A 25,690-nucleotide genomic window follows, 5' to 3' on the forward strand; every position below is an offset into this window, starting at 1 on the left:
GCCTTGATCTGGGGACATTGTGAGGGGGGAAAGTGGGGCAACTCAACTCTATAATTATAACAGAAATGTATAAAGCAACGATCACTGACAGACAGGAAACTATCAGACAGGAGAGAGGTGTCTGCATCACTAAAAAATAAAAATAAAAACAAACAGCAACTCTCTAAAAGGCTGCGTGCACAAACCAGGCCAGGCTGTAGATTTGGCAGCGATTTGGCAGGTTAACAGTGTTCTCAGCATGAGGGAACGGTAGCGTGCAGTGCAACATATCTGAGCCCGCACTGGAAGAACTTGACTAATGTCACGCTTTTGCTATGACCTACTGTCATGTAGAATATACAACTACAATACTGACTGAAATTGTCTGTCGAGGCAAGGTGTTCACAATCATTTACTTGTCAATAAACCCTTAACCCTTACATACTGTTCAGAGCTGTAAAAACACCATATACACATTTATTGTTGACTTTTCCTAATGTGACCCAAAGTTTACAAAAATGGAAATAAATTGCATCCTTTTTTTCAATTTATGTGCAGCTAATACACATTTTTATATGAAAATGTACAAGTTTGACCTGTATTTATAAAAAAATAAAATAAAATAAAAAATTAGCATTAAAACATATTGTTGTATTCATCATATTCTATAAAATGTTCTCCTGGATTACAAAATGGTGATTGTGAATGTCTTTTCTTTCTATAAGACTAATCACACATGTATTAATGACTGATGGGGGGGGATTTATGAATGTGAATTGGCATAGAGACTAATTATGAGTCAGAATATGAACAGTATGTGAGGGTTAACTTCAAATAAATACTAATCTCTGTTGTTTTATTGCAAGAAAACAAATTACATAATATCATGCTTTTACTGTTAACAGATTTAGGTTATACGAAGACTAGAAAAAAAGCTGGCATGCAAAGGACACCATATACGTGTCTTTTCCAGGGGTTTTCCTTATGGGATGTAATAAAAGATCATCTAGCTATCATCAAAATCATCTTCTGCTCTGCATAAAAAAAGGTGATTCAGAATGATGCAGTTTCACTTTCTATTACACTCTACTCTCTCTACATTAACTTCAACTGATCATTTTGAAGCACGAGAGGCACCACATTAGTTGGTAGTTATGATCTATTGTGCGCTTTTTTTCCTGTTTGCCATCACAAAAGGAGGCTGTAATATTAGAGGCTCTTCCCACGTCTGGCTGCACTAAATGGGATATTGACTGGGGCTTCTTGGTTCTGTCAACGTGAGGCACAAAGAGAAATGCTGGGAAGTTGCCAGACCTCAGACAGACAAAGAATATTTATAACCTCAGAAGTCAATGCATCTCACACATATAGAATTTGGTTTAATGCATATTGTATGATCAGCATGTGTGTAAATATATACACTCACCAGGTGATAATTCTACTTCATGTTTATTACTAAGGTCCTACTAAGTGGTGGTGGTGAACTGAGGTGAATTATATTGACTGGTGTTCCTAATATTTTGCCCCCCTCATGTATGTTAATTAGAGTCCAACTGATATATCAGTCAACCGATATTATCAGCCGATATTGGCCTATCACAGATATATCGGTATCAGAGTTAATAATGTGTGATATGTACCAATATTTTTTTAAAGATATATAGGCAGCATTTTATGTATATTTAATCATTTTTTCCTAATTCAAGTTTAATATATACATATTAAACTCCCAAAGAAGTTTACTGCTTCAGTGTGCTGATGTCATTTTATTCTTAAACTGTAAAATATCACAGGTTCCATTATATATCTTTGTCACGAGTGTTTGGTAACCACATTTGGGGGAAAAAAGTGTGTTTATGTATAAATAAGATTATTGGCCAATATATCCATATTGGAATTTTATTATTCCCTAATATCGGCATTGGCATCTGCCCCAAAAATCCAGTATTGATCAGCCCCTAATGTTGATGGAGAGGACAAAATATTATGAACTCCATTTAATATAACACACCCTGGTACGCCAGCACCATCACCCACTATGAGCTCAGTAATAAACATAAAGTAGCATTATCACCTTCCTGAAAATGTACAACCTTCATAAATGTAGTATGCATAGCAGAGCTGTTGTATTGGATTGCATAAGATTACACAGGTGTCCCCAAAAAAAGAGGCCAGTGAGTGTATAAAGTCTAAGCAATTGATGTCAACCTCGCCCGTATGTATACAAGTCTATTTATTCTGTGTCACAAACATCAAATCAACTAAAATGAATGACACTATATTATTTCCATCACCAAACACCCAGCACACACACTGTGCACATCCAGCCCCTCTAGCTCATGTGTCCATATAAGGCTCTCTACGTCATGGCTGGCGCGGCTGATGCTGGGATGACAGGGAGTTAATGATCCGTGAGGAGGATTTAACGCCAAATGGTAGCAAGCTTAGCCACTTCTGCCACCAGACAAAAAATAAGCTGCTTTTTTTCTCCCCTCTCTTTCTTTTTCTTACATCCTAGCTTAGGTGCGCAGTTTTATAAAGCACCCACACACAGTCACCTGTAATGTAATGTGCACTGCAAAAAAAAAAAAAAAAAGTCGGATATAGCGTGTACCTATCGCAAATATTTGCCAATAATGTTGTGGTTGCGCAAAGGGATTCCCTTGCAGTAATACTAACGTGACGAGATGCAGCTAAAGGTCATTTGAGTGGCTAGCAGCGATAAATAATATAACGGTAGAGGACTAGGTGTATATATATATTTATATATATATCACCGTTTAGCATCTCTTTGAGAACGCTAGCTTGTCAATGTATGTGTGACTTGACTGTCAAGACGAATGAAAAAAGGGCTTGTGATAGGGATGCCCCGAGTAGTGTCGACTTAGTGTTTGTGAATCCCTCGGTGCGGCAGTGTTTTAAGCTAGCCCAAGCGCTTTAGCTTGCACAGCCAATATATTATTAAGGTAGGCTAGCTAACTATCCAGCTAGCTTAGCTTCAGTGGGTGTCATCTTGGAGAGAATACAAGTAATATCAAAATAAAACCTCACCGTAAACGGGATGTCATTCACGCTTCCCACCGAGTAGCAGCAATCTCCAGGGTTTACAGCTCCCGTCAGCACCTGATGCAGATGCATTTTCCTTATATTTTAAAGCAGCAGATGAGGTTTTTTTCTTTTTTTAATTATGTATAACGAGTCCACCCTTTCGGTTTCTCCATCTAACACCGACTGGGAATGCCATCAGTAACCATTCACGTTGTCGTCGGCCTCGTAGCTCCCGTTCGTCGTCTCCCTCCACAAAAACAGGAGGCAGAGAGGTTACGGTGATTTAGTGTTTCGAGGCTTGTATGAATTTAATTTCACCAGGCCCTGTCACCTAGTTTTTAGCATGTAAAACTAGTCCGTCGTCCGTCGCCTCTCGCTGTCAACACCATCCCTGCGATTAATCGTGAGAGAGCCGAGGCAGCAGGATCTCCGCAGCGAACCTGACATGCGCGTTCACGACGTTGTTCAAGCACGACTGAATGGCCATAGATATAGAAGAGCTAGATCGGGAAGCTATCTGATCCTTAATTTTTTACCTGATGGGGGATTACTTATGGATTTAAAACGTCACCCGTGGACTAATACTTACTGTTGTTTAAAGTGACATACATTTTTACTTCTACTATCTACTAGTCGTTCTTCTGAGCGACTCTGTACAGCTGTTCTATTACTTGTTATCTATGTTTACGGCGCGCCCCTCTGTATATTTGAGTTCATTGATCTTAAATGTAGGGTCTGGGGGTGAAATCAAAACAGATAGTGTAATAATTTTGTCAATTATCGAAGCCTCTTTCCCGCCAGTGTGATGAAAAAAAAAATAGAAACCTTTGAGAAACCTCAAAATAATAAGACTTAGTGACTAAAATAATGACTTAGTGTCTCAAAATAATGACTTAGTAAGTCAGAATAATGACTTAGTGACTAAAATAATGACTTAGTATTTCAAAATAATGATACTATCTCAAATTAATGAAATACTATTAAGGCATAAGATAAGTCATTATTTTGAGATAGTTTCTCATTATTTTGAGTTACTAAGGCAATATTTTTAGATAGTTTCTCATTATTTTGAGATACTAAATCAATATTTTGAGATAGTATCTCATTAGTAATGAAAGTTTAGAAATGGAAATGTTAACAAGAAACAGCATGCAACAGAGAGAAGACATACTTTGATGGAATCACATTTATGGAGCTGTTTGTAGACAATTTTCTTACTGTATGGGGTTAATGGACCCCCTGTCTCCCTATCCGAGTCTAATAAGGACATAATTCCTCTTTTTATTATGCATATGATGCAGTCCTACAATCACTCAGTTAGATCATGAACAAAAATGATATCTGTCTTCGGCCGATCAAGAGAAAATTAACTGTCATCTACTAGTCAAGTACATTTTCAGCCTCTCAAATGTGAGGCTTTGCATTGTTTTATATTGTAGTAAATTGAATGTCTTTGAGTTTTAGATTGTTGGTCAGAAAATCAATTTGAAGGTGTGGCATTTTCCATTATTTTCTCATGTTTTATAGACTAAACAATTAATCATTAAAGAGAGAACATGATCTGAAGATTGATAGATGATGAAAGTAATCATTATTTAGAGCCCTAATGTCATGGGCAGCATCTCTTGTGAGCACTACAACATAAGATGTGAAATAGTGTCACAACAATGTCCAAGACTGTTTGACATTTGACCGCATACAGATGAGTGAGCTAGAATGGCTGAGGTTCATTGCAGCTGTATCTACTCTCCTTCATCTCACTGATGAGATTTAATGGAGCAAATCAACATAATGCTGTTTATCCCTTTCCCCTTTTGTACCCCCTCTTACACACCCATTGTATTGTTTCAAGATAAACGACAAGAGCACTGACACAGATCCACAGGGGTACACAACCAAACATCATTGGCCTAGTTAGTTAAACCACACTGACATCATCAGACAGGGCCTGCCTGCCAGCCACCATGACACACAGGACAACAGAACAGAAAATTGCCAGGCAGTGGCCCAGAGAGAACGTGACACATACACATAAACAGTGTCAACAACAATGGCGTGGCCACTCATCATGCGGCATATGTAATATTATGTCTGTCCATTTAGCATTCGGTGACTAGCATTTTTTGAGCTTTGGGTGTCAAACTTTACAGCTATTTCTGCAATCATAAACGGCCAACAATGACTGATGAAGCACAGGAAAATATTATCCGTGTTATTAGAAGAAAAAAATATGCATTGGCTATCTTCTCAGTAATTAATGTCACAGAACAATGCAACACTGCCCTTCATAAGCCTTTCTAAATCAGCAGCAGGATTGATGACTTTGTAGCATTATGTAACCCAGATAACCATCCTGTGATTTCAAAGGCAGGGAAATCTTGCTAGAAATTTGCCTCTTTCATCCCCTTTGTCTTTTGAATAATTTTAAAGGGCACACTCCTGTGAGGATGTGACTAAGACTGTGAGTGCATCTGTCCCGACAGGAGTCTTTACCTTGAAGCATCTCTCTCTGACTGAAAAGAATAATCTAGTTTACAATCTCATATGTTTATAAGGTATTTTTTACTCCTGACCCTTTTCATCGACTCAAAATCAAAATAGATGGGCAGGATCATGCAGATTCCCAGCAAGTTTATTTATGTGTGCCTTTTCATACTGATTATTCTTTGAATGATGGAAGACCTGCACTTTAGATTATTAGGAAGCAGAGGATTCATCTCCTAAGTACCACGGGTATCGTGCAGTTGGCCAAAACTACTTAGATAATTTCAGAGAGAACAGTGCCAACAACAAAGAAGTGTAAAGTTATCAGGTTGCAACAATATAGCTAAGCTGTGAAGAGAAGAATGTATTTAGAGAAGGAAACATGGTACATGCAAGTGTCTGTGTGTGAGAGAGAGAGAATCAGAAAGATGCTGGACACTGTGAATAATAGCTACTGTATGTCTGGATATTGCAGTAGGGTTGAAAAAAGGTTGATGCAGTGTTTGTAGTCCCTGCGGTGCCATTGGGAGACAGAGCCTTGATCTACAGAGAACAGAATTAAATGCATTATAGATTTTCTCATTTCATGGATGGCTGCTAGCTGGAGGGAGCTCCAGTCTAGCCCTGAGGTGCAAGACTTTCTGCTCCCCAGGACAAGAGTGTAATGGAGCCTCTTCACAACCCCAAATGAATAAATCAGTGTCTACTGTTTAAATGTAATTTTCATACAGTATCAATATTTAAAGTGTGAACGCCTTAGTTTTCTGTCAAAACAGAACACGTAAACAAACATGAACAAAAGCTGTGCGAGAGTAATAGTGTTTTTGTGTCTTTACATTTAATGAAAGCAAGTGAAACTGACATTTCAATCAGATTCTAATCAAACTGAATAATCAGTCTGAGTTTGTGGGGAATCTTTTTATCTAATTTTATGACTAACAGAAACACTATTCTGTGTGTTTTGGCAAATAGTGATTGCTGGCATGTGAATTTTATTACTTGTCACAGCTTCAAAAGTAATGGACCTTGACCAGCAGGCAATGTCATTGTTCTCTGCTTCTCTGAAACGTGGTAGTTTTAAACAGATTCAAATGACCAGATGAAAGTAATTTGATGTTCCCAAATAATGCTAATGGCACCCAGGAGAACAACCAAGGGTATCTATTATGTTGATTGTTGCACAAAATGTTAGAGTAATGGAGAGGGCGTGGATGAAGGGAAGATTCAAGGTAGGCTTAAGACCTGTTACGAGATTACACAATGTAACTGTTGCACAAATATATATGTAAATACATATGTCACACAAAATGAACCGTCAGTGGTGTTCAATGAGTTACTCTATGAGTTAGAATAATGAGATATGCCTGATGAAGGTCCGTGAGACCAAAAGGTTGCAATAATCTAATAAAACAAACAACGGTGAACAATTTTTAGAATAATTCGATCAAAATATTTGTCTTTTCAGGTATATCAGATATATAATCAGGTAATCTGATCAGGTTTCATTTTATTTATTAAAACAGTTCTCAACTCTGAGAGAGCCAGAATACAATGACTGGATGTACATTTGATGCATGAGCAAAATGAAGTCAGGAGTAACTTTCATTTTTATATGTTATATAATTTTTTTTAAATAATTATTTTTATTTTACTGTCATCCACTTACAGAGGTGATGAAATGTTTGATAGTAATGGTAAAAGAGTAACGCTATATTCCAAAGACTCTTGTAAGTGATTGAGCATTATCCACATCCTACCACTTGTGAGTTATCAAAGGACCTAAAGGAGAAAGAACAAGGGAGGGATTTGGAGGCAGGCTTAGAACAGGCCAGTCAAGTACTCGTCCATCCACCCTATTCATGAACAGATGTGTTGTACATGCCTCCGGTCTCATGCTGCACACAGTCTCTCTGTCTTTATGTTTGTCTTCCTCCCCCTAACATTTTGCTAAGCTGATTTGTTCAGCTGTAACAGCAGTATCAAAAAGATACTGATTAAAATGACTACTTTGACCAGCTTTCCTTCCTAATGGGACATCATGCAGTCTTCAAATTGGCACAAATAAGTAAAACATGAATAATTTTAAAAGACACAGTTGAGATGATATAGATGTACAAGGGGTAGCAGCAAAAATTCAAACACAGGATTGATGCTGTCACTGACAAAACTGTCTGACTCTGTGGACTAACCCTCAAACTAGCAAGTCATGTTATGTAATGTTTTATGATGATCGTAGATGTTTGCTTACATCTATAAAATGTGTAAACATAGAAGTAAAACAGTGTACTTTCATTCTTTCAATTAAGATAATATATATATATTTTAAATCTTAAACTAGCCAATTTAAACTGTGTTTTCTCTTGAAAATAGCAAACAAGTACAGGGAAATAAAACATTTCATAACAGTCTTCATAAACCTCTGTACAGTTTCATTGAAGTGCAAAATTGCCTGATATAAGGTCAGACTTTTTTAAAAGCCTATAATGAAACTTTACCATTTTACCACTGACGGTTATGTAATCCAGCCTGAAAAATATGGTCAGGGGCAAGGTCTATTCCATATGAGGTGAAGGCCTCATGTATGAAAGAATACTAAAGTGTCAGAGTCACAGCAAAAGGTCAGTGTAGACTACATACTTAGATGTGTACAGAGTCAGACTAATGTATATTGGTCTTTTAGTAGCCTCAAAAATCTATATTTTAAAGTGTGCTTCAGGGAAACCTGAATTTGTAATTGTATGAAAAAAGTAGCTTGATTTTTTAAAAAGAAAAAAGAAAAAACAATAACAGATTTACCCATAAATGTTAATATGTCATCTTTACTGTACTATAAAGCTTTCCACTGTCTCCTACAGAATGCTCTTGTTAGAATTTGAACTCTGACATTTTATACAACACACACTGCTCTGGTATGTGCTGCCCTTCATTGCCTTCACACTGAGAGTAGACTTTGGTTCAAAATTCTTTTTTCTTAGTCTAAAGCACTCCAGAGAGTTTACATGTATCCCAGGGCTAAACTGTCTTTTTTTTTGCCAGGTTTTCTGACCAGTGCTGAGGTCTAAAGGAGACTGCAGGTTTTGCTACTGCTGTGTCATCATCTGCCACTCGAAAAACATGCACGTCATATTTTTATGAGGCTATTATGTTATGTCTATCCAACAATTCTTTATAAATATGTCATTTTAAGAACAGTGATTTTCTTCAAGCGAAGGCATGTACATTATAATATTTGATATCTGTCTGCAGTTAAATAAACAAGAGCTACTCCATATTGTAATATGATTTCATTTCTATATTTTTGAAGGGAGATATGTGATTGGTTTTACAGGATGTGATGAAAAATAAATGAATCACTTTTTTTTGCAAAAGTGTTTGTGTGAAAAGGTCTAATATCTCCTCTGTCCTCTTCAGCTGCAGTATGAGTATTTGGTCCCAGTGCCACTTAATAAGACGTAAACTGCTCCAACCTGATGGCAGCAGGGATTCCGGATGGATGGAAGCTAATGTTTTTTCTTTCCTGAAGGAAAAATTAAAGCAGCATACAATTTACGATTTAGGATTTACTATTATAGGAAGTAAGGAAATAACATTTTATAGCACAGATGCACTGGTCATGAAAGGTGTTCCATGCGGGACACGTAAGACAGGCCTTAAAGTATTTTCAGTGAATGCAGAATTAGTTAGATGTGAGAACAATCCCTTTTGATGTACGCAAGCTTAGTGCTTTTTCTGAAGCCAAAACTGAAGCAAATAGAGGGATCGTCAGTCTATTGACATCTAGTGGTTAACTGCATGATAACTCCCTTTTCTCTTTTGCATCAAGATAATGCAGTTTAAGACAGCTGGATCAGACCTGTCGAGGTTGTGGTCACAATAGTAATACAATATGCTTTTTTAAAATATCTTTCCCCTGGTATGAACAATTATGTTACCATTAGTGTATCCTGTCATGAACATCAGTGTAAACTGTGCCAAAGTAAACTCAGCTCAGGTGCATGTAAATACTGTATATTAAGCCAGTGCATAATACAACAAACTGAGCACACAGCTATGCTCTCTTTAAGTATTCCGCTCTCCTCCACTTCGTCAGAAACTCAGCACTTCTTGGCACAGTGATTCAGTAACCTGTTGTAACTCAGCAGGGATTATAAACTTCGGAAGAGTCTATTCTCGTAACAGATTTATTTATTCTTTTATCAGAAGGTGTTCTTGGTTGAGTTTAATTACCTTTCCTCATCCTTTTGGCCTCAGTAATTTCTTCCTCCACATTATTTGATTTTGGTGTGAATTTGTTTAACTACACACACCTGCTTCACTATTAAACAGTGAGTCTCATCTGTTTCTCCTCTATCTCTGTCCCACACACACTGCAATTCTGCTCAGACTCTTAGATTTCTGTATCTGCAGAGATACTGAAGATTGATGACGCCTTTTCTCTTCTTTCTTCTACACCCTTGTTGCTTTCCCCTCCTCTTCCCTCGTTGAAGAAGGGCAGCATCTCTTACTGTGGTTAAACTAGTCCATCCGTCTCTCCTCCTTTCTTATCCTGCCAGCCTTGGGCTAACTGATGAATCCTTCACACCTGCAGTTGTTTCAAGGATGATTCACTGCCACTGCTGATATGTGCGTGTCTGTTGGTGTGTGTAAATTATTTCTTTTCCTATTCAGGGATTCAAAATCCTATTCAGGCCTGTCCCTGTGCTCAATAATGCAATATAATTGTGAGTATGTGTCTGTGTGTATGTGTGTGGGCAGGCAGGTGTGTTTTTGCTCATATTAGTGCATTTGCGTTTGTGTAGCAAAGTTTCCTTCTTCCATTTTGTGCTGTAACAGGATTACCTGTTTTTCATCTCCACATTATTGAGCTTTATTGTGTTTCTCTGTCTCATTCATATTTGGACCGCCTGCTAACCAATTCTATTTTTGGCAGGTGCCTTTGCTCACAGTGTGTGTGTGTGTGTGTGTGTGTGTGTGTGTGTGTGTGTGTGTGTGTGTGTGTGTGTGTGTGTGTGTGTGTGTGTGTGTGCATGTGTCAAAGTACCTGTGCCTATGAGTGATGTAGTGTATAATCTGTCAGACACAAGTATGAGTTCCTCTTCTATACACAGTTCAATACATGATGGAGGACCAGATGACAGGTGTGAACAGATTCCTGAGATTGCTCTGAAGTGTGAAAAGAACACTCACACACACACTTACACATACAGTCATGTTTCCATCACTTCAGAGGACATAATATTGATTTACCCAATCCTAATCCTTACTTTAACCTGTTACAAGAAGCATGGTGAAGTCTGCTGGTCATATTATCAGTATCTTAATTTGGGGTAAAACTTTGAGTAGTTTTTTAGATCATACATAACATGTAAGTGTCATTGCTTCTTAAAAGTGGACATACACCTATAGACCGTGGGCAATATGAAAATGTGATATTATCTGCTGATATTCAGTTGAATTTTGCAGAGCAGGGTCAAAAAATTAAGCCACTGCATAATTGGCTGCCTACCTGTCAGCGAGCACGCACAGAGGAGCTGTTGTTATTGAACCAAAATGATGTATATAGTTGCCCTTTGTGCTCTGATGTTCATGACAAGATACACTAATGGTGCATACCAGGGTAAAGATATTACAAAAAAAAGTATATCATATAACTATTTTGAATATAACCTATTTTAAAGAAGAAACCATATTTGAACAGAGAAGACAAGCCTGCTTCATCTTGAAACAAAGGAGGCAAGGGAGTTATTATGCAGTCAACTATTAGAGGACCAGCACTCCCAATACTTCAGTCTTGGCTTCAGAGAAAGCACTCACCTTGCATACAAAAAAAAGAGATTGTTCTCACCTCTAACTACTTCTGCATTTACTGAAAATACTGTAAGGCCTATTTTACATGTCCTGTACAGAATACCTTATTAGCCAAGAGGTCTACAGTGCATATAATGCTGCTGCAATTTCTCAGTTTGAATATGACCTTTATCCACTGTCACCCCCTCTTTTTCTTACAGCTATTTCTGAGAGGTGCTTACTTAATTTCAGGAAAACAGCAACATTCATGCTGAGCCCATACAGCATGTGTCACACTGTTGTGGAAAGGACACTGTGCCTCTTGCATACCTTCAGTTGACAATTTCACATCTTTCAGGAAAAGAATCTGCACTTTGTAAAGTAAGGTGCTAAACAGTTCATGACCAGTGCATCTGGTCCATAAAGTAAATGTTTTTCTGACATTTCCGCACCTATAATACTAAATCATAAACTCCATTTGGTTTGGACTTCAAACCCTGCCATAACTGTAATATCTGTATCTCTTATTCAAATGTAATTGAACATGCCTTTAAACATTTGCTGTACAGGCTGCAAGGCCATTGTTTTGAATAGTCGCTATGTTTAATCACGTTTAGACTCTCAAGTCACCGTAGACAACAAGTCATGGTGACGAATTAGCAGTTCCTTCCAGAAAACGTGTTGAAGGTGGTAAACTTTTGAACTTAACATGCAGGTATTAATAGTGGGGAAGACAAATCATGCACTTAATGCCAATATACTCTTTATTGCTATATGTTTGGTCTTTCAGTTTTGGTCCAAAACATGAAAAATATTACATTTCCAACTTGTTTTTTTGTTTTTTTGTTTTTTTTTAGTTTCCGATTAAAGTGATACTGTATATATTATGCAACATTTTGGAAATAGTCAGATACAATTACATTTTAGTACATCTTAGCTTGTACTGAATCAACTTGTACTGAAAATGGTTTGGTGATAGTGTAATATAACAGATCAGCCAGAAGAGGTCACTGTTGACTCGTAACAACTCACCTAAGGGTCTTCAGCACTTGCACCAATAAATAAGATGCAGATGTATTTGATGGGGACCTGCTCTGTGTGGTTCTGTTGGTGTGTCATATCCGATGTCTGTACAGAGGATGTGAGTTATTTCCTTACCTTGCCTTGTGGCTCCTGCCAAAAATTAACACCAGTAATATTTGTAGTAATAGATGTATGTATGAGTGTATTAATGTTTTTGAAAAATATTCTTTCTGACATATGCCACATTTGTGCACATATTTCTGCCTGTGTTTCGAGAGTCTATGTGCATCTACTTGTGTGCATGTTTTAGGGTGCACATATGCAGCATGCATTTACATGTGTGTCTGGCATAGGCAGACGGGTGAACCCCAGGAATGCAATAGCCTATAGAGCAGGAGGAAATGATTGTACCACATGGTGTCAGTGCTACTGCTGGACAGCTCTCAGTTTACACACAGCTCTGTTGGCCCAACAACCCACAGTGAGATTACCAGGATTATATCATGATACACCAATATGGAAATAAAAAAAAGAAAAGACAACACATAGTAAGATTAGGAAACCCCACAAAGAAAAGTGTTTACACAGTGGGAGACTGCAGGATCAAGAAAGATGGAAAATATGCCTGTTTCTCACTGAAGTACAGGAAAATATTTTTGTCACAGTTGACTCACACTTTTCACCTAGTGTCAAACATCCAGGTCCAATGAGAGGGAATATGGCACAAATTTGGTCTTAAACCAGCTTCAAAGTTATACAATACCATACACATTGTGAAAGACATTTAACAGAAATGACTTACGATTTAGGAACTGTGCCCAGGTTTGAAAGGTTGTTTTTTTTCTAATGGAGATTAGATATGAGAGAAAGGGACTGCAATAGTGAATGGTGTTTTTGTATAATGCCTGTTTTAAAAGTGGACTGTTGTAAATGGTTCTGTCTGTGTGTGTCTTTGTGCTCTGGCTGATCATTAATCTGAACTATCAGGACTGATAAGATGTTTCTAAAGAGAGAAGCAACTAAAAGATCACTCTCAGACTGATGTGTGTGTATGTGTGTGCAAAAAAGAAGAGGAGTGTGCAAAGCCATAGCACCCAAAAGACCTTGAGTTTGATGATGGTCATACTGCAGCCCTTGTAAATTTTAAAGGAAGCGCATAATAGACTTCTTATCTGGGCTGAGGAGACAATGAAGCCAGTGAAGAGGGGGGGACCAAATAAAGAGAACAGGTCTATGAGGTTGAGAAATAATGAAGACTATTCTGTACCTGTTCAAACAAGAGCCATTAGGCAATGTCAGGGAGGAAGAAAAGTCCGGTGAGATTCAGGCCACCAGCTAGTGCAAAGACGGGGATACAAAGTTCACTCTTACATTTTACTTTTTGTAATTTCCTAATAATTATAACTAATAATTTTAGTTAATTCTGCCCTAAATTAGGAAAACTGCTGATGGAAATCGACAATAGAGATATACACCAATGATGTCTTGCTTTCCAGTTTGTGATTCCAGGAAAATCCTAATTAACAAACTTTTTTTTTCAAAAAGGACATTGGACATATTAAATTTCAAATTTACATGTATACACACACTGTTTAAGACTTGAGAAATGTTTACTCCATGCTAAGTAAAAACAAACAAACAACAATAACAAGAAAAACAACCCTGTGTTAAACCTGCTTCATTATTGCCTTATTCATTTTGCATGACACTTTGTACCTGGGGTGACTCATTTCTCCTGACAGTGGGTAATACAACAGAGTGCTCTCAGCAAGCACAGTGTGGCAGATATGGCCATTTAACTTGACTCAGAAATTTCACATTTAAGTATTATGAAGCGTTCCTTCTATTCTCTGCTGATAGTCTGCCAGCACTCCATTTGGCAACACGTGAAGGGTTTCATTTAAAAATGCTGTGGGATATTTTGGGAAGAAAAGCAGGCCTGATTTCCTTAATTACTATTTCTAAATGATCTATGAGGCCATCCTACTTACGTGGCTGTTGTAAATAGCTACTGATTTTAGTAATGTTCCATTTTAGGTTAACCTTCTTTACCTCAGTCATTTTACTGAGAATGTGTCTCTTTACAATCATTAGGGGGCAGTAGACACCAAGAAAAAAGAGCAACATCAGAGTGCCATTTTAGGGTCGACTAATAATTCTTATACTTTAGATATCTCTAAAACCTTTTATGTCATCATCAATAGAATATTATGTGATAATAACAGTTTTTGGAGCTTTAGTCAATCTTTGAGTGTTTACCACTGCAGTCACATGCACTAAGTCATGTCGGCACAAGGACTTCGTTTTGTAAATCAACCAAAGATGGAAACAATAAAACAGTGACCACAAACAGAAACAGAGGCAGACAAACTGTGTGTGAGAAAGCAGGTTGGCAGCCCATCCCGCTTTGTTTTTATGTCCTTTTTGTGTGCATTGAATGACACTCTTATGATTGTCTATAATGGTTTCTGCCAGTGATGTATGAGGGAGGGATTCAGCTGTCCCAGACTATTCTCTGCTCGGCTAAATATCACTCCTGTCCTCTAAATGGCTGCTGTCAGAGATGTTCTTGAGTATGTACACATGAAAAACGGGTGAGAGTCTGCAAGTGTATTTGACGATGTGTGTGACTTGATCCAGATGGGCATGTTAACAAGAGCCTGCATTGCCCTCTCAGAGCCTGGCATCCATTTGTTTCTGTGATTAGATTGTGCTGTTATGTGATTCCTTCCATAATCACCTCATAAAGCCCTCCCGCCCTCACCAGTAACCCTTCCTCTGGCTCTCCCTCCTCCTCTCTTCTTCTCCTTTGGTACCTGTATCTTTTTTTCTTACCTATCAAGGCACCCACTACAGCCTCTTGTTTCTTAATGTAGTGCATCCTCTCAACCTCCCGCCCCCAGTAAGGAACGTGGCTGCACCTGGCCTATAAGAATGAGCAATGAGTGAGAGGAAACTGTGAAGCATGTAGTGGCTCAGGGCACACGGTAGCCATTATGGGGCTAAAGCACTGCCAGCGTGCTTGATGAGGGGGAACAACGGAGCCTCGCCCTGGGACACTCCATTAAACTCTCCCTCTTTGTCTTTCTGTCTCCAGCTTTATAAGAACACACAGAGCAACACACACACACACACACACACACACATACAATTCAACATGGGTCTCTGGTGTGTTCCTCTACATGACCAAAAGCTACGTCTTTCATCTCGCCTTATAGGATAACCCATCACCTGGATGATGGTATTAGTTGCATTAGCTTCTTACCGACCCTCATCATTGTTGCTGTTTCCTCAGCCCTCTTTGCCTTCATATAATCACCTTTCAAGAAGAAATACATTTGAAACCTTTCTAATATGCAATAAGAGAGGAAACAGCCTTTAGCTATTTGAGGTTATTGCGGATCAAATCAAGCAAAACAGCCAAGGAAGTAATTCAGAGACTGAGCAAAATACAAAGAAACATTTGAAAAAACAAGACCTTTTGTAGTGTATGGTACTAAACTGTACTCATAAACCTTTGACAATAAACAAAATAAAAATCAATTGAGCTTCTGAGAAAAGCCCTTTGGAGTTGGAGAAGGATCCCCCCTCATCGTTGTAGATATTGATCATGAATGATGCTTGTTTGCAAACAGTAAAGCCAGGACTGCTTAATGTGGCTCCCTCATTACACTGACAGTATCATTTTTCAGCAGCGAGTTGGACATATTTCCCACAATTTGTCTAAATGAGAAATGAGCCATGAAAATTTGTCTCAACTTTTCGAAACACTTGCAACCAAAGTAACCTGGCGGGATTGGACACCCAACTCTCCATGTATGTTATTCATCTGTAGTAATTAGCGTGCTAATGGGTTAATAAAAGTGTCTTGGTCCTATGTAGCCTTAGGAGCAGAAATATGACAAAGCACTTTTTAATGAGGATGTGCTAGTGTTATTGCTTTTTATTGGACTCATCTTTCATCGTAAAACTTTTATTGAAAAACTTTTGCAGAGGATTTCTGTATCTTTCTCTGAGTGAAATAATTGAGTTCGACCAAAGAGTAATCATAGATTTAAATTATACTCTGAGGGAAAAGCTTAACAAAAAACAGTGAATAAAGGTGTATAGCTAATAGGTGTATAGTTTAAGGTGTATAGTTTAGGTGTATAGTTTAAAATAAGCAGTCTTATGTTAAAGTTATGGACAGCTGAAGGTATAAATGTTTGAGTGTTTAATGTAGGTGAGAAGGCCTCTAACCATAAATGTGAATCTATAAGAACACCACCACACAAAAAAGCAGCACTGTGTTTCTGGCAAATCAAAATCAAATTTAGTTTTAGCTCTGGTTTGTCAACCAACTGCTGAGAAAATGATTTGGGTCCTACAACTTTTTGTGTCAGACTTTCCTAACTAACCACTAGTTTGAGTTATTCAGTTTCATTCAACATTTCATTCAGTTTGTGTTCAAGGTAGGGAAACAAAACAATTTTCTAAAAAGCTACATAGAACTCTTTAATTGGATAGTGAGTTTGGCAGCTCTTCACTCTTAACTCGCCACCCTTAAGTTATTTAAATCAATGTTACTATCAAAATGTTACTGTTACTGCTGTCAAATTGTTCATTAAACTGCTGAAAATTCATTTTTCGTGGCAAAATTGTTAGGGTAGGGGTTCATGGGGGTATAGTGATCAGCACTGTTGCCTCACAGCAAGAAGGAGATAGCATGTCCTGCGTCTGCATTGATTTTGAGTCCAAAGGCATGCAGGTTTGTTTTAGTGATGACTTATTTTTGCCCATAGGTCCAGGGTGCTTTAGCTCAATGTGAACTGAGACATGCTCCAGACCCCTGCAACCCTGTAAAAGATAAGCAGGCACAGATAATGAATGCATGGATGAATACCTAAATACAGAAGTCGCACATAGAATATGAATTGTAAAAGGGTGTGTTTACAGGTTTGTAACTAGCTGATTGAACCACGTTACTGCTGACAACCAAAGTGACAGAAGAGGAAATATTCAAGACCTTCAATAAATATATTTATGATCAACTGAGCTGGGGGTGTCCAGGGGAAAGGGGTCTTACTGGAGTGTTTGAGCTAAGCCAGCCACTAAAATTATTTCTGTCTGAGTCCTCACTGGTCAAGTAGGCTACATTACAGATGAGAAGGGTGTAAAACCCAAACACCTGTCAGCTCTCACGAGGAATCACCTGCAATGTAAGCAGAGTTTGCACACTATTTCCTTTCTGAATAAGACTTCAAGCACATTTGTTTATCTCCAATTCACCATCTCTCACAGTGACACAAGAAGACAAACTACTGGAGTTAAATCATGGAGGATTAAAGATATATTTCACATCTCAGGGACTGCTGATGAAATGTAGCTACCTAGCTAACTCTGGGACAGTCAATGAGTGTCCATTGTGCCTGATACATAAACCAATGAAAAATAATAAATAAATAAATCCTGTTCTGTGACATTGATTTGGAAAACTGAGTGCAGAATATAAATGCAAAAATGAAATGACCACAATGGCTGTTAGGGATGTGCCCATATAACATTTTCAAGGGATGATTATCATATGTAAAAATATCACCAACTTGGATATTATACACTGAACAGTGGTCTGTATATTTGCTGTACTCTGCTTGAGAAATAACATCAATAACAGTTTTACACTGTAAACAAAATTAGGTTGTTCAAAGTTGAAGACGATCAACTGCAAATTACTTTTAATGCAGCTCAATGTCTGTCTCATAGATTCCATGCATCCATGTATGCTGTCACAGATTCATGATGCAAGAACAGGCCACTGCAGCGGCTGCCCATTGACACAAATTCCCCACATTACAACCAACAATCACCATCAGAGCTGAAACTGATCTGTGAGGAAGAACGTGATGTGTGTGATCTTGATGCAGGGAGTTTGGATGTTACGACTGAACAACCGTAAGCAAGCCACACTTCAGTCCATTTACAACTAATGTTAATAGTCATAGCCAGAGTAGCCGGAGCTCAACAGACAGGAGCCTCTACTGTGGTTATTCTGGCTCTGTGTTACCAGGGGAAAGCTCCTTCCTCTTGGCTAAATAAAATCAAACTGCTAATGAAGGCAAGAGCACTGCTCTGTGTTCACAGTGTCTTCTGAGAATGACAATAATCATGGTAATGACAGTAATGGAAATGGTTGGTGATACTGATACTGTCAGTAGTTTCACAGCAGTATATAGTCAAAAATAAAGGTATACTGTAACATCCGTAGTGGCACAGAAATACAAAATGATGAATCTCAGAAGGGAGATGGACAAATGTGTTTGCTGACATGCCAAATCAGAACTCTGGATTTAAGCATACGTTTATCTTTAGAACTGAAAATGTTATTTATGTTCAGGTACGATGTTTAGATATGGGTACAGTCAAAGTTGAAATCTGAGAGTATATCTGTGAGAGGATTCCTTAATGAGATGCCAAAACAAAGCACCAAATCTGACAAAAATACAACATTTGTAACTCACGAACATCGTACCAAGCAACCGCAGACCATCATAAAACAACTTCACACAGGGATTTTATGTTTGCTTTCATCAGTCATCTCAAGCACACAATGTATTTCCACATTCTGTTCCTACTTGCGTGCTCGCTTTGATGTGAAAAAAAAGATGATGATGTTACAGCATAGGGTAACAAAGGTTCGAGTGAGAAAAAAAAAAAAATGATCTCCTACTTGTCAGCCCAGAAAAGATGCAAAATCTAAAATGCAAATGACACTGAATCATATTCAAATGCATTTCTGTAAACCACAAAACAGATGAGATGTTAAGGACGAAACAAATTCTCAATTCAATACGCTGGACAGCTCACATTTCTCCTGAGGTGACATCCTCAATATGATACCCATACATCTGTGATCCTAACAGCAGTTGGCGTGCAGAAATGACTTTTCATGAAAATTCATTGAGGTCTGCGCAGCCCAGAAAGTAACACATCCAGAAAAGAAACAGCCAACCAGGCAGAAAAATTGGCTTTCTTTGTGTTGTTAATCATCATCGGATGGGCTTATTGATTTGATGTTGAAACAGTGTTTGGTGTGTGTATCTGTATATTTGTGTTTGGTGTGTGTATGAGCATATATTCTTGTGCCTACTTCGGGACTGCTCACTAATTGTGTGAGATAAGGAGATGTACGTGTGTTCTGGGAGAGCTGGGAGAGTGTAGAGGACATCAGAGGACATCAGTGTGTGCTTGCAGGTCTTATCATCATGCTATGCGTCATTCTAAACTAACAGCACTGTTGCAAAATTGCCACCATCTTCCAACACAAGCTGTTTCCCTCATCATAAATTATAAAAAAGAAAGTGAATTGTCGATAAACCCGCCTAGTTTAATTACTTAGTATTACTGCTTTGTACAAAGCATGAGAAATATGGGGACCAAAGCAGGCCAAAAGCTACATTTTCTTCCTTTGACACTTGCTGAACTTTATGTAAAATTATTAAAACGTATGATGCAATATCTGACCACAGCTCGGCAATAAAACCAAAAGAAAGCACAGAGGTACCATCTCAGTTCTTCCACCCTCCACATGCTCACTGACATTGCTTTCTATTCACATCTAAATAATTCTCTATCATGAGTCCACCTGAGTGAAGATGAGTTTCTTTGGGAGCATCCAGCTTGACTCAGAATTTTTGTCCACTTATGAAATATTAACTCTAGGTTAAGATCGGCAGAACCATTGATCCTGACCATGGCTTTGAGAGTGTAGCATTTAAAGCAGCCCTGCTGGAAAGCATGACATGACAGGCATGTTAGCAAGGTTCCACATAAAAGGACACAGTGGAATTTGCATCGTAAAGCTCCGCTAGTAGCGCTCTTCCAAATAAAGGGGAGTGAATCTGTGTTTGGCACATCAAAATGACAGCTCTAGGTGAGACAGGCAAATCCCTGTGTGTGTGTGTGTGTGTGTGTGTGTGTGTGTGTGTGTGTGTGTGTGTGTGTGTGTGTGTGTGTGTGTGTGTGTGTGTGTGTGTGTGTGTGTGTGTGTGTGTGTGTGTGTGTGTGTGTGTGTGTGTGTGTGTGCGTGTGTTCAGAGGTGCCCCCATAGCATCTGCCGGCTCAACAGTCACTCAGGTCTCTAATGAGGGTCGCCACCACAGAGCTCTCTTCACATATTCGTTAAACACATAATAAATATGGTGGAGTGGCTTGTCTCTGTATTGTCTCTGTCATGACATTGTCTTTGATGTAGTTTCGGTGGGAGACGAATAAGAAAATAATCCCTTGGTAAAGCTGTGATTACAACAGACAGCTTGTAGTTATTCTGTGATGTAAGACAGGACAAATAGTTTGGATTTGAGGATTGCCAGGCTAACTGGGATTATGGAGCATGTCAACCTATATGGCTTGTCATACCGCTTCAAAATTGTTATTGTTAGAATTTTATAAAAAAAACATGATATTGACCCAAGGTTTTTGCTGTTTGGATGTTCATATTCTTTTAACTATGCGCTGTAAATGACTGTGACCACATACTAAAGGAGTGGGTAGAAGAAACTGTGGAACATATGTGTGGGATGATGAGGGGTACAATGCAAATCTGAAATCATTTGCATTTTTTCTGCTGCTCTTCTTTATCATAAATGCTCGGTTTTATCAAAAGTAATCAAGACCATCAATTTCATGTTGTTTGCTGCATTGCTCCATTTCAAATCTTTTTCCCTACCCTTTACACCCACACACAACTTGTAAATTATACATGAAATTCCTAGTTAAAAGTCGATATCAAGCATATTAGGCCCCAAGGTTTTATGAGTTATTGTAGAAAAAACACTGTTAAAAGTTTTGTCTTTTTTTTTCTTCAGTGGTGAGTCTCACTTGCAGGATGGCCACAAGCATCATATTCTTCAGTTGGGATAAAAGTCAGCATAGCATGTTCCACATTTATCTTCTTGCATCATTAGGTAAGCATTCACTGCAGGTTAATTTGTGCATAGGTCACGACAAGTTATCCAAAACCCTTTTTCCAGTCTCAGAGGTTTTATGAATATACACTGTCGCCCATAAATTTGGAATAATTTTGTACATGCCCATGAGGAAAAAACACATCCAGGAGCAAAAACACAAACATTAAGATAATGTGATAAACATGCTGCAAATGCTTAAATACATACATCAAAATGGTGAAATCATTAACTCTAAGAAATGATTTCCAGTTCCAGAAATTCAGCAAATACCAAACACATAAAAATGTATAAAAAAACAAACAAACAAGAACAATACAATCTCCTGCAGGAAAAATAAACATATACCCTATTGACCATTAACATATTTATATTTGGATGCTAAAATAGTTGCTAAGTGTACATAAATCACTAGATTAAAGCATTTTCTGTAATTATGCCTGAAAGGACACAATGTCCTTTTCTTTAATTGTGGTGATTTCTGAAATAAACTTGTGAATAGTACTGGAATCTTTGCACTGTTGTAATCCAGATTATGTGTGGGGATAGGTATTCTCACTTAACTTGATTTTGTTGCCAGAAAACTGAAATAAGAGAACAACTTTATGGTCAAGAAGAGATGTCACTATACTGCAAAGAAAGTTGTGCCTAGTGTTTTAATCACAACTCTTTTAGCAGCTTCCTTATGTTATTAATGAGGTCAAATAAGGCTTGCCATTATACCTTTAATAAAAGTATATGTCACTCCAAACGTCGCTGTTACTTTCACAGAGAGTTATGAGTTAATACTAGTCCAATAAGTTTGAATTTAAATCCACTGATTGAGAATGTGACAGTATAAGCTCCTTTTTATTATGTCTGAGTATGTCTGTGACCTTTTTCTCTCCTACTTGTTCTCCTCTTTCTATCATTTCTCCTGTCCGACTTTGTCTTTATATCACAGAACACAACCACACTCCCCAGTTTATACACATGTGCATGAGTGTTTTAGTCTATTTACACACACACCCTACAGAAGGCTATCAGCTAAATGTGGCCCAAAGTGTTTTATTGTGTTTTTCTACCTAATCTAAACCATCTGGCAATTTAAAGACTATTGGCGGCACCAGGGCAGAGTGGCTTGTAGAGAATTTACAACTTTGTGCATTAGACATGGTTAAATACACCAGGGTTTAGATGTGATCTGCAGCCTGCTGGATAAATGATGACTGCAGGCTATTCTTACATGGGTTAGGAAATGGTTATTTTTTTGGCAGTTGATATCTTAGCTGCAGAAACAGAGTAGGTCAGGGTCACAGGGTACCAATTTCACCCATTTAGCCAAACTCTAGGAATCAGAATTTCCAAACCTAAACGGAAAACATTATGTCAAAAGAAGAATCTATCTTAAAAGTAAGAGGTGAAATAGTTTCAAAACCTTTAATAGAATCAGCAGATGTAGTCCAGCCATTTTAATATAGAAATTTCCTATTAGGGTTATAATTTGCTCTGCTTGTGTACTCCATTCATTTTCCTAAGCCATTGCTATTACCTTTTGAACCTTATCTTATGGTAGTATTTAACAGACTGGAAAATTAACTCCTTGTGTGAGTGAGCATTTGAATGTACAGAGCTATATGTATAGTACCGCATCTACCAATTAAATTTACAAAATGTACAAATTAGATTTTTTTTGTGTCATGATTATTATTAGTAGTACTAGTAGTATTTTTTTCTGTTTGTATGCAGAATGGTATTGGGTGCTGCAGGCTTTTGATTAATTAATAATTAATAAATAAATATAACCTTGTAATATTGAGTTCATTCTCTTTAATCAGATTTTTTTTTAAAAAGCAAGGTATTGTACTTATTTTGAATTTGAATAACTTCTGTGAAAATCTTTACAACGATGAGTGGGTAGTTAGAGTAACAAATACTTTCATCTCAAATTACAATGACAAAAAAAAAAAGGAAGAAGCTTCAAACAGTTAACTTTCCACTTACAAGCATTTCAAGAACATTACGACATCACATCAACATCACTCGCTTTTTGGGTTGATTAAATCATAAATTGGAAGAGGTCACTACCCTTTAATCTCTTCAGGTCAATGGTCATATCATTGATTACCAATCATCTTAAGTTGAGCTGGGTCAAGACATGTCAAGCAGCGGTTTATTGTTGAGAAACAACATTTGGTTTTAATGAACGACCTGCTCAGTGACAAAACACAGCATAAGCCTAACTTCACCTCTCAAATTACCTCAATTATTTCCTCTGCTAACTGGGTAGGGGAAGGACACACACATACACACACACACACACACACACACACACACACACTCACGCACACACACACACACACACACACACACACACACACACACACACACACACACACACACACACACACACACACACTCCAATTAGCTCCTTCAACACATTTCCTATTGCCCTTTGACCCTTTTCCCACTCGGCTAATAAAACCACGGCCCAGCAGAAGTATAAAATCTGATGTAATCAGACGTTTGAGTCAAATATGTGAGGAATTTTACAGAGTGCAGCAAGAATGATTTAATCAGCAAAACTAAAATTAGGCTGTGAGAATACAGAATGAAATATCAACAGAACCTCATTCCAATTTCTCATGACATGGTGGACACACTGTGGAGAAGATAAGCTTTGAATGTTACTTTATCTGGTATGCACACTTAGGAAACTCATTTTTTAATTTTTTAATGGGAAATATCACACTGCGTTTGCAGTTTTTGACAGATTTAAGACATTTTGCAAGTTTCATCACAACTAGACATTTCAACTAGACGTTTCACTTATTCCTTAAATACCTGGAAATATGTAAATATTTAGACACAGCTGTACGGTTACTGGAATTTTCTGTCTGGCTTCACTGTTTTCTGTCACAGTTACCTGGCTCTTCTGTTTATTGCCCAGATCATCCTCAGTTCTGCTGAGCAGAACTCCCATCTGGTAGGCCAAGTGCACAGTCAAATAGCTAAAAGGTGTTTTCCCCCCAGATGCTGTGTGAGGAGGTCTGGACAAAACTAGCAAATTACACTCTTATTTTTTGCCTCTGTCTCTACACAGCCGCCCAAGTGGAAAATAGGAGTCATCCTTCTGAAATATTCATATACTGTATAGCCCTCATGCACACTGGTGGGGTCAGCCCCTTTTGAGCCTACAAAAATGGGACAGAAACAGATGCAGGTAAACATTCTGTTGGCTTGTTTACTTTATAAATTAGGTTTAAATAGTAAAACATACTAACAAAGGCACAGGTGGAGTATGTAATACAGAGTGGCCAGTAATAGAACACTATTAAGGCCTTCATTTTATATCATAAATAACAGATGTCATGGCGTTAGCAGGACACTCAATTATTTATCAAGCTGAATGTCTTGAAAATGGGGCTGACGAGGCAGAGGTTTAATTTTAGCTCTCTATAATTTGCAGTGTAAATGGGAGGTTTCCAAACAGCCAAACCTCATTAGGAAACACCATCATGACTCACAGTGGAAAGAGAGAGCACCGAGAGAGAGAGAGAGAAAGAAATAAAGTAATGTTATTCCATACTTTTACTCTTGTACCTGCTGCTGCATAGAGACAATCAATAGTGCCCATGGAGAGTAAATTACATTTTTTATTTCAGCAGCTCTCCTTAACAATGTGCTCTTGTGAGCTATTACACTTTGATGGTGATCAAGATATACCTCCAGGTGCTGGACCATTGTCAACTGCAGCAGAGAAGTGTAATAGCGCTAATAAGAGTACTGTCATCATATACAGTTAATAGGGAATCAATTTAACCATATAGTATCTACTTCATACAGCTAAAGCTAATTACTCAATAGCTTCAATACTTCAGTAAGCTAAAAGCTTAAAAATGGGCAAGTAATAGTCAGCAACAATAATACTCTGCAGGGTTGTAGATTGAAAATAATCAGTGGTCAATGGGCCCTTTCTCCTAAAGACCCTACAAGATTGTGGTGTACAGCGCCTTTATTAAACCATTTCATTAGCATTGCAAGCAATTTATTAGCAATGACTGCCTTCTCTGTAATAGTTAAACATCTTGAAACACTATAAAATGCAAGCAAATTGTGCTCACTCATGTTGATTTCATTTTTGTTGACAATAGTATTTACACAGATTGCTTTCTTTCTCGTTCCTGCCTTTGTCTTTTGGTTACCTGACTTCACTTTGGTGTTTTTTGAGCGTACCTGCCCTTTTTCAAACAGTTTCCAAAGACGACTTCTCAGATGGTTCAGTCTAACAAACCATCTGATGCATCAGGTTACCAAACTACTACCACAGTAGAAAAGTAATCATGTGATGTGCCATGTAAATTAATTACAAAAGGAACAGCTGTTAGAACATATGAATACAACTTCCTGAGGACCACACACACCAAGAAATTACTCTTAATCACAAC

The 25,690-nt window shown here is 37.9% G+C and overlaps 2 protein-coding genes across 4 annotated transcripts in view; one reads left to right on the forward strand and one right to left on the reverse strand.

Annotated features, from left to right (window-relative positions):
* The window catches only part of dmxl2 (Dmx-like 2), a 39,968-nt gene extending 36,564 nt beyond the window's left edge, over positions 1-3,404 (reverse strand). For all 3 annotated transcript variants that reach the window (XM_062424623.1, XM_062424614.1, XM_062424632.1), the window contains exon 1: positions 3,031-3,404. In XM_062424623.1, coding sequence (XP_062280607.1) covers positions 3,031-3,117 — 87 coding nt within the window. In that variant the 5' untranslated portion in view covers positions 3,118-3,404. The remainder of the gene's footprint in view (positions 1-3,030) is intronic.
* Positions 1-25,690, forward strand: part of lysmd2 (LysM, putative peptidoglycan-binding, domain containing 2) — a 391,867-nt gene that overhangs the window by 108,761 nt on the left and 257,416 nt on the right. The window lies entirely within an intron of this gene.

The sequence above is a fragment of the Scomber scombrus genome, chromosome 1, assembly GCF_963691925.1.
Source record: "Scomber scombrus chromosome 1, fScoSco1.1, whole genome shotgun sequence".
Lineage (NCBI taxonomy): Eukaryota > Metazoa > Chordata > Actinopteri > Scombriformes > Scombridae > Scomber > Scomber scombrus.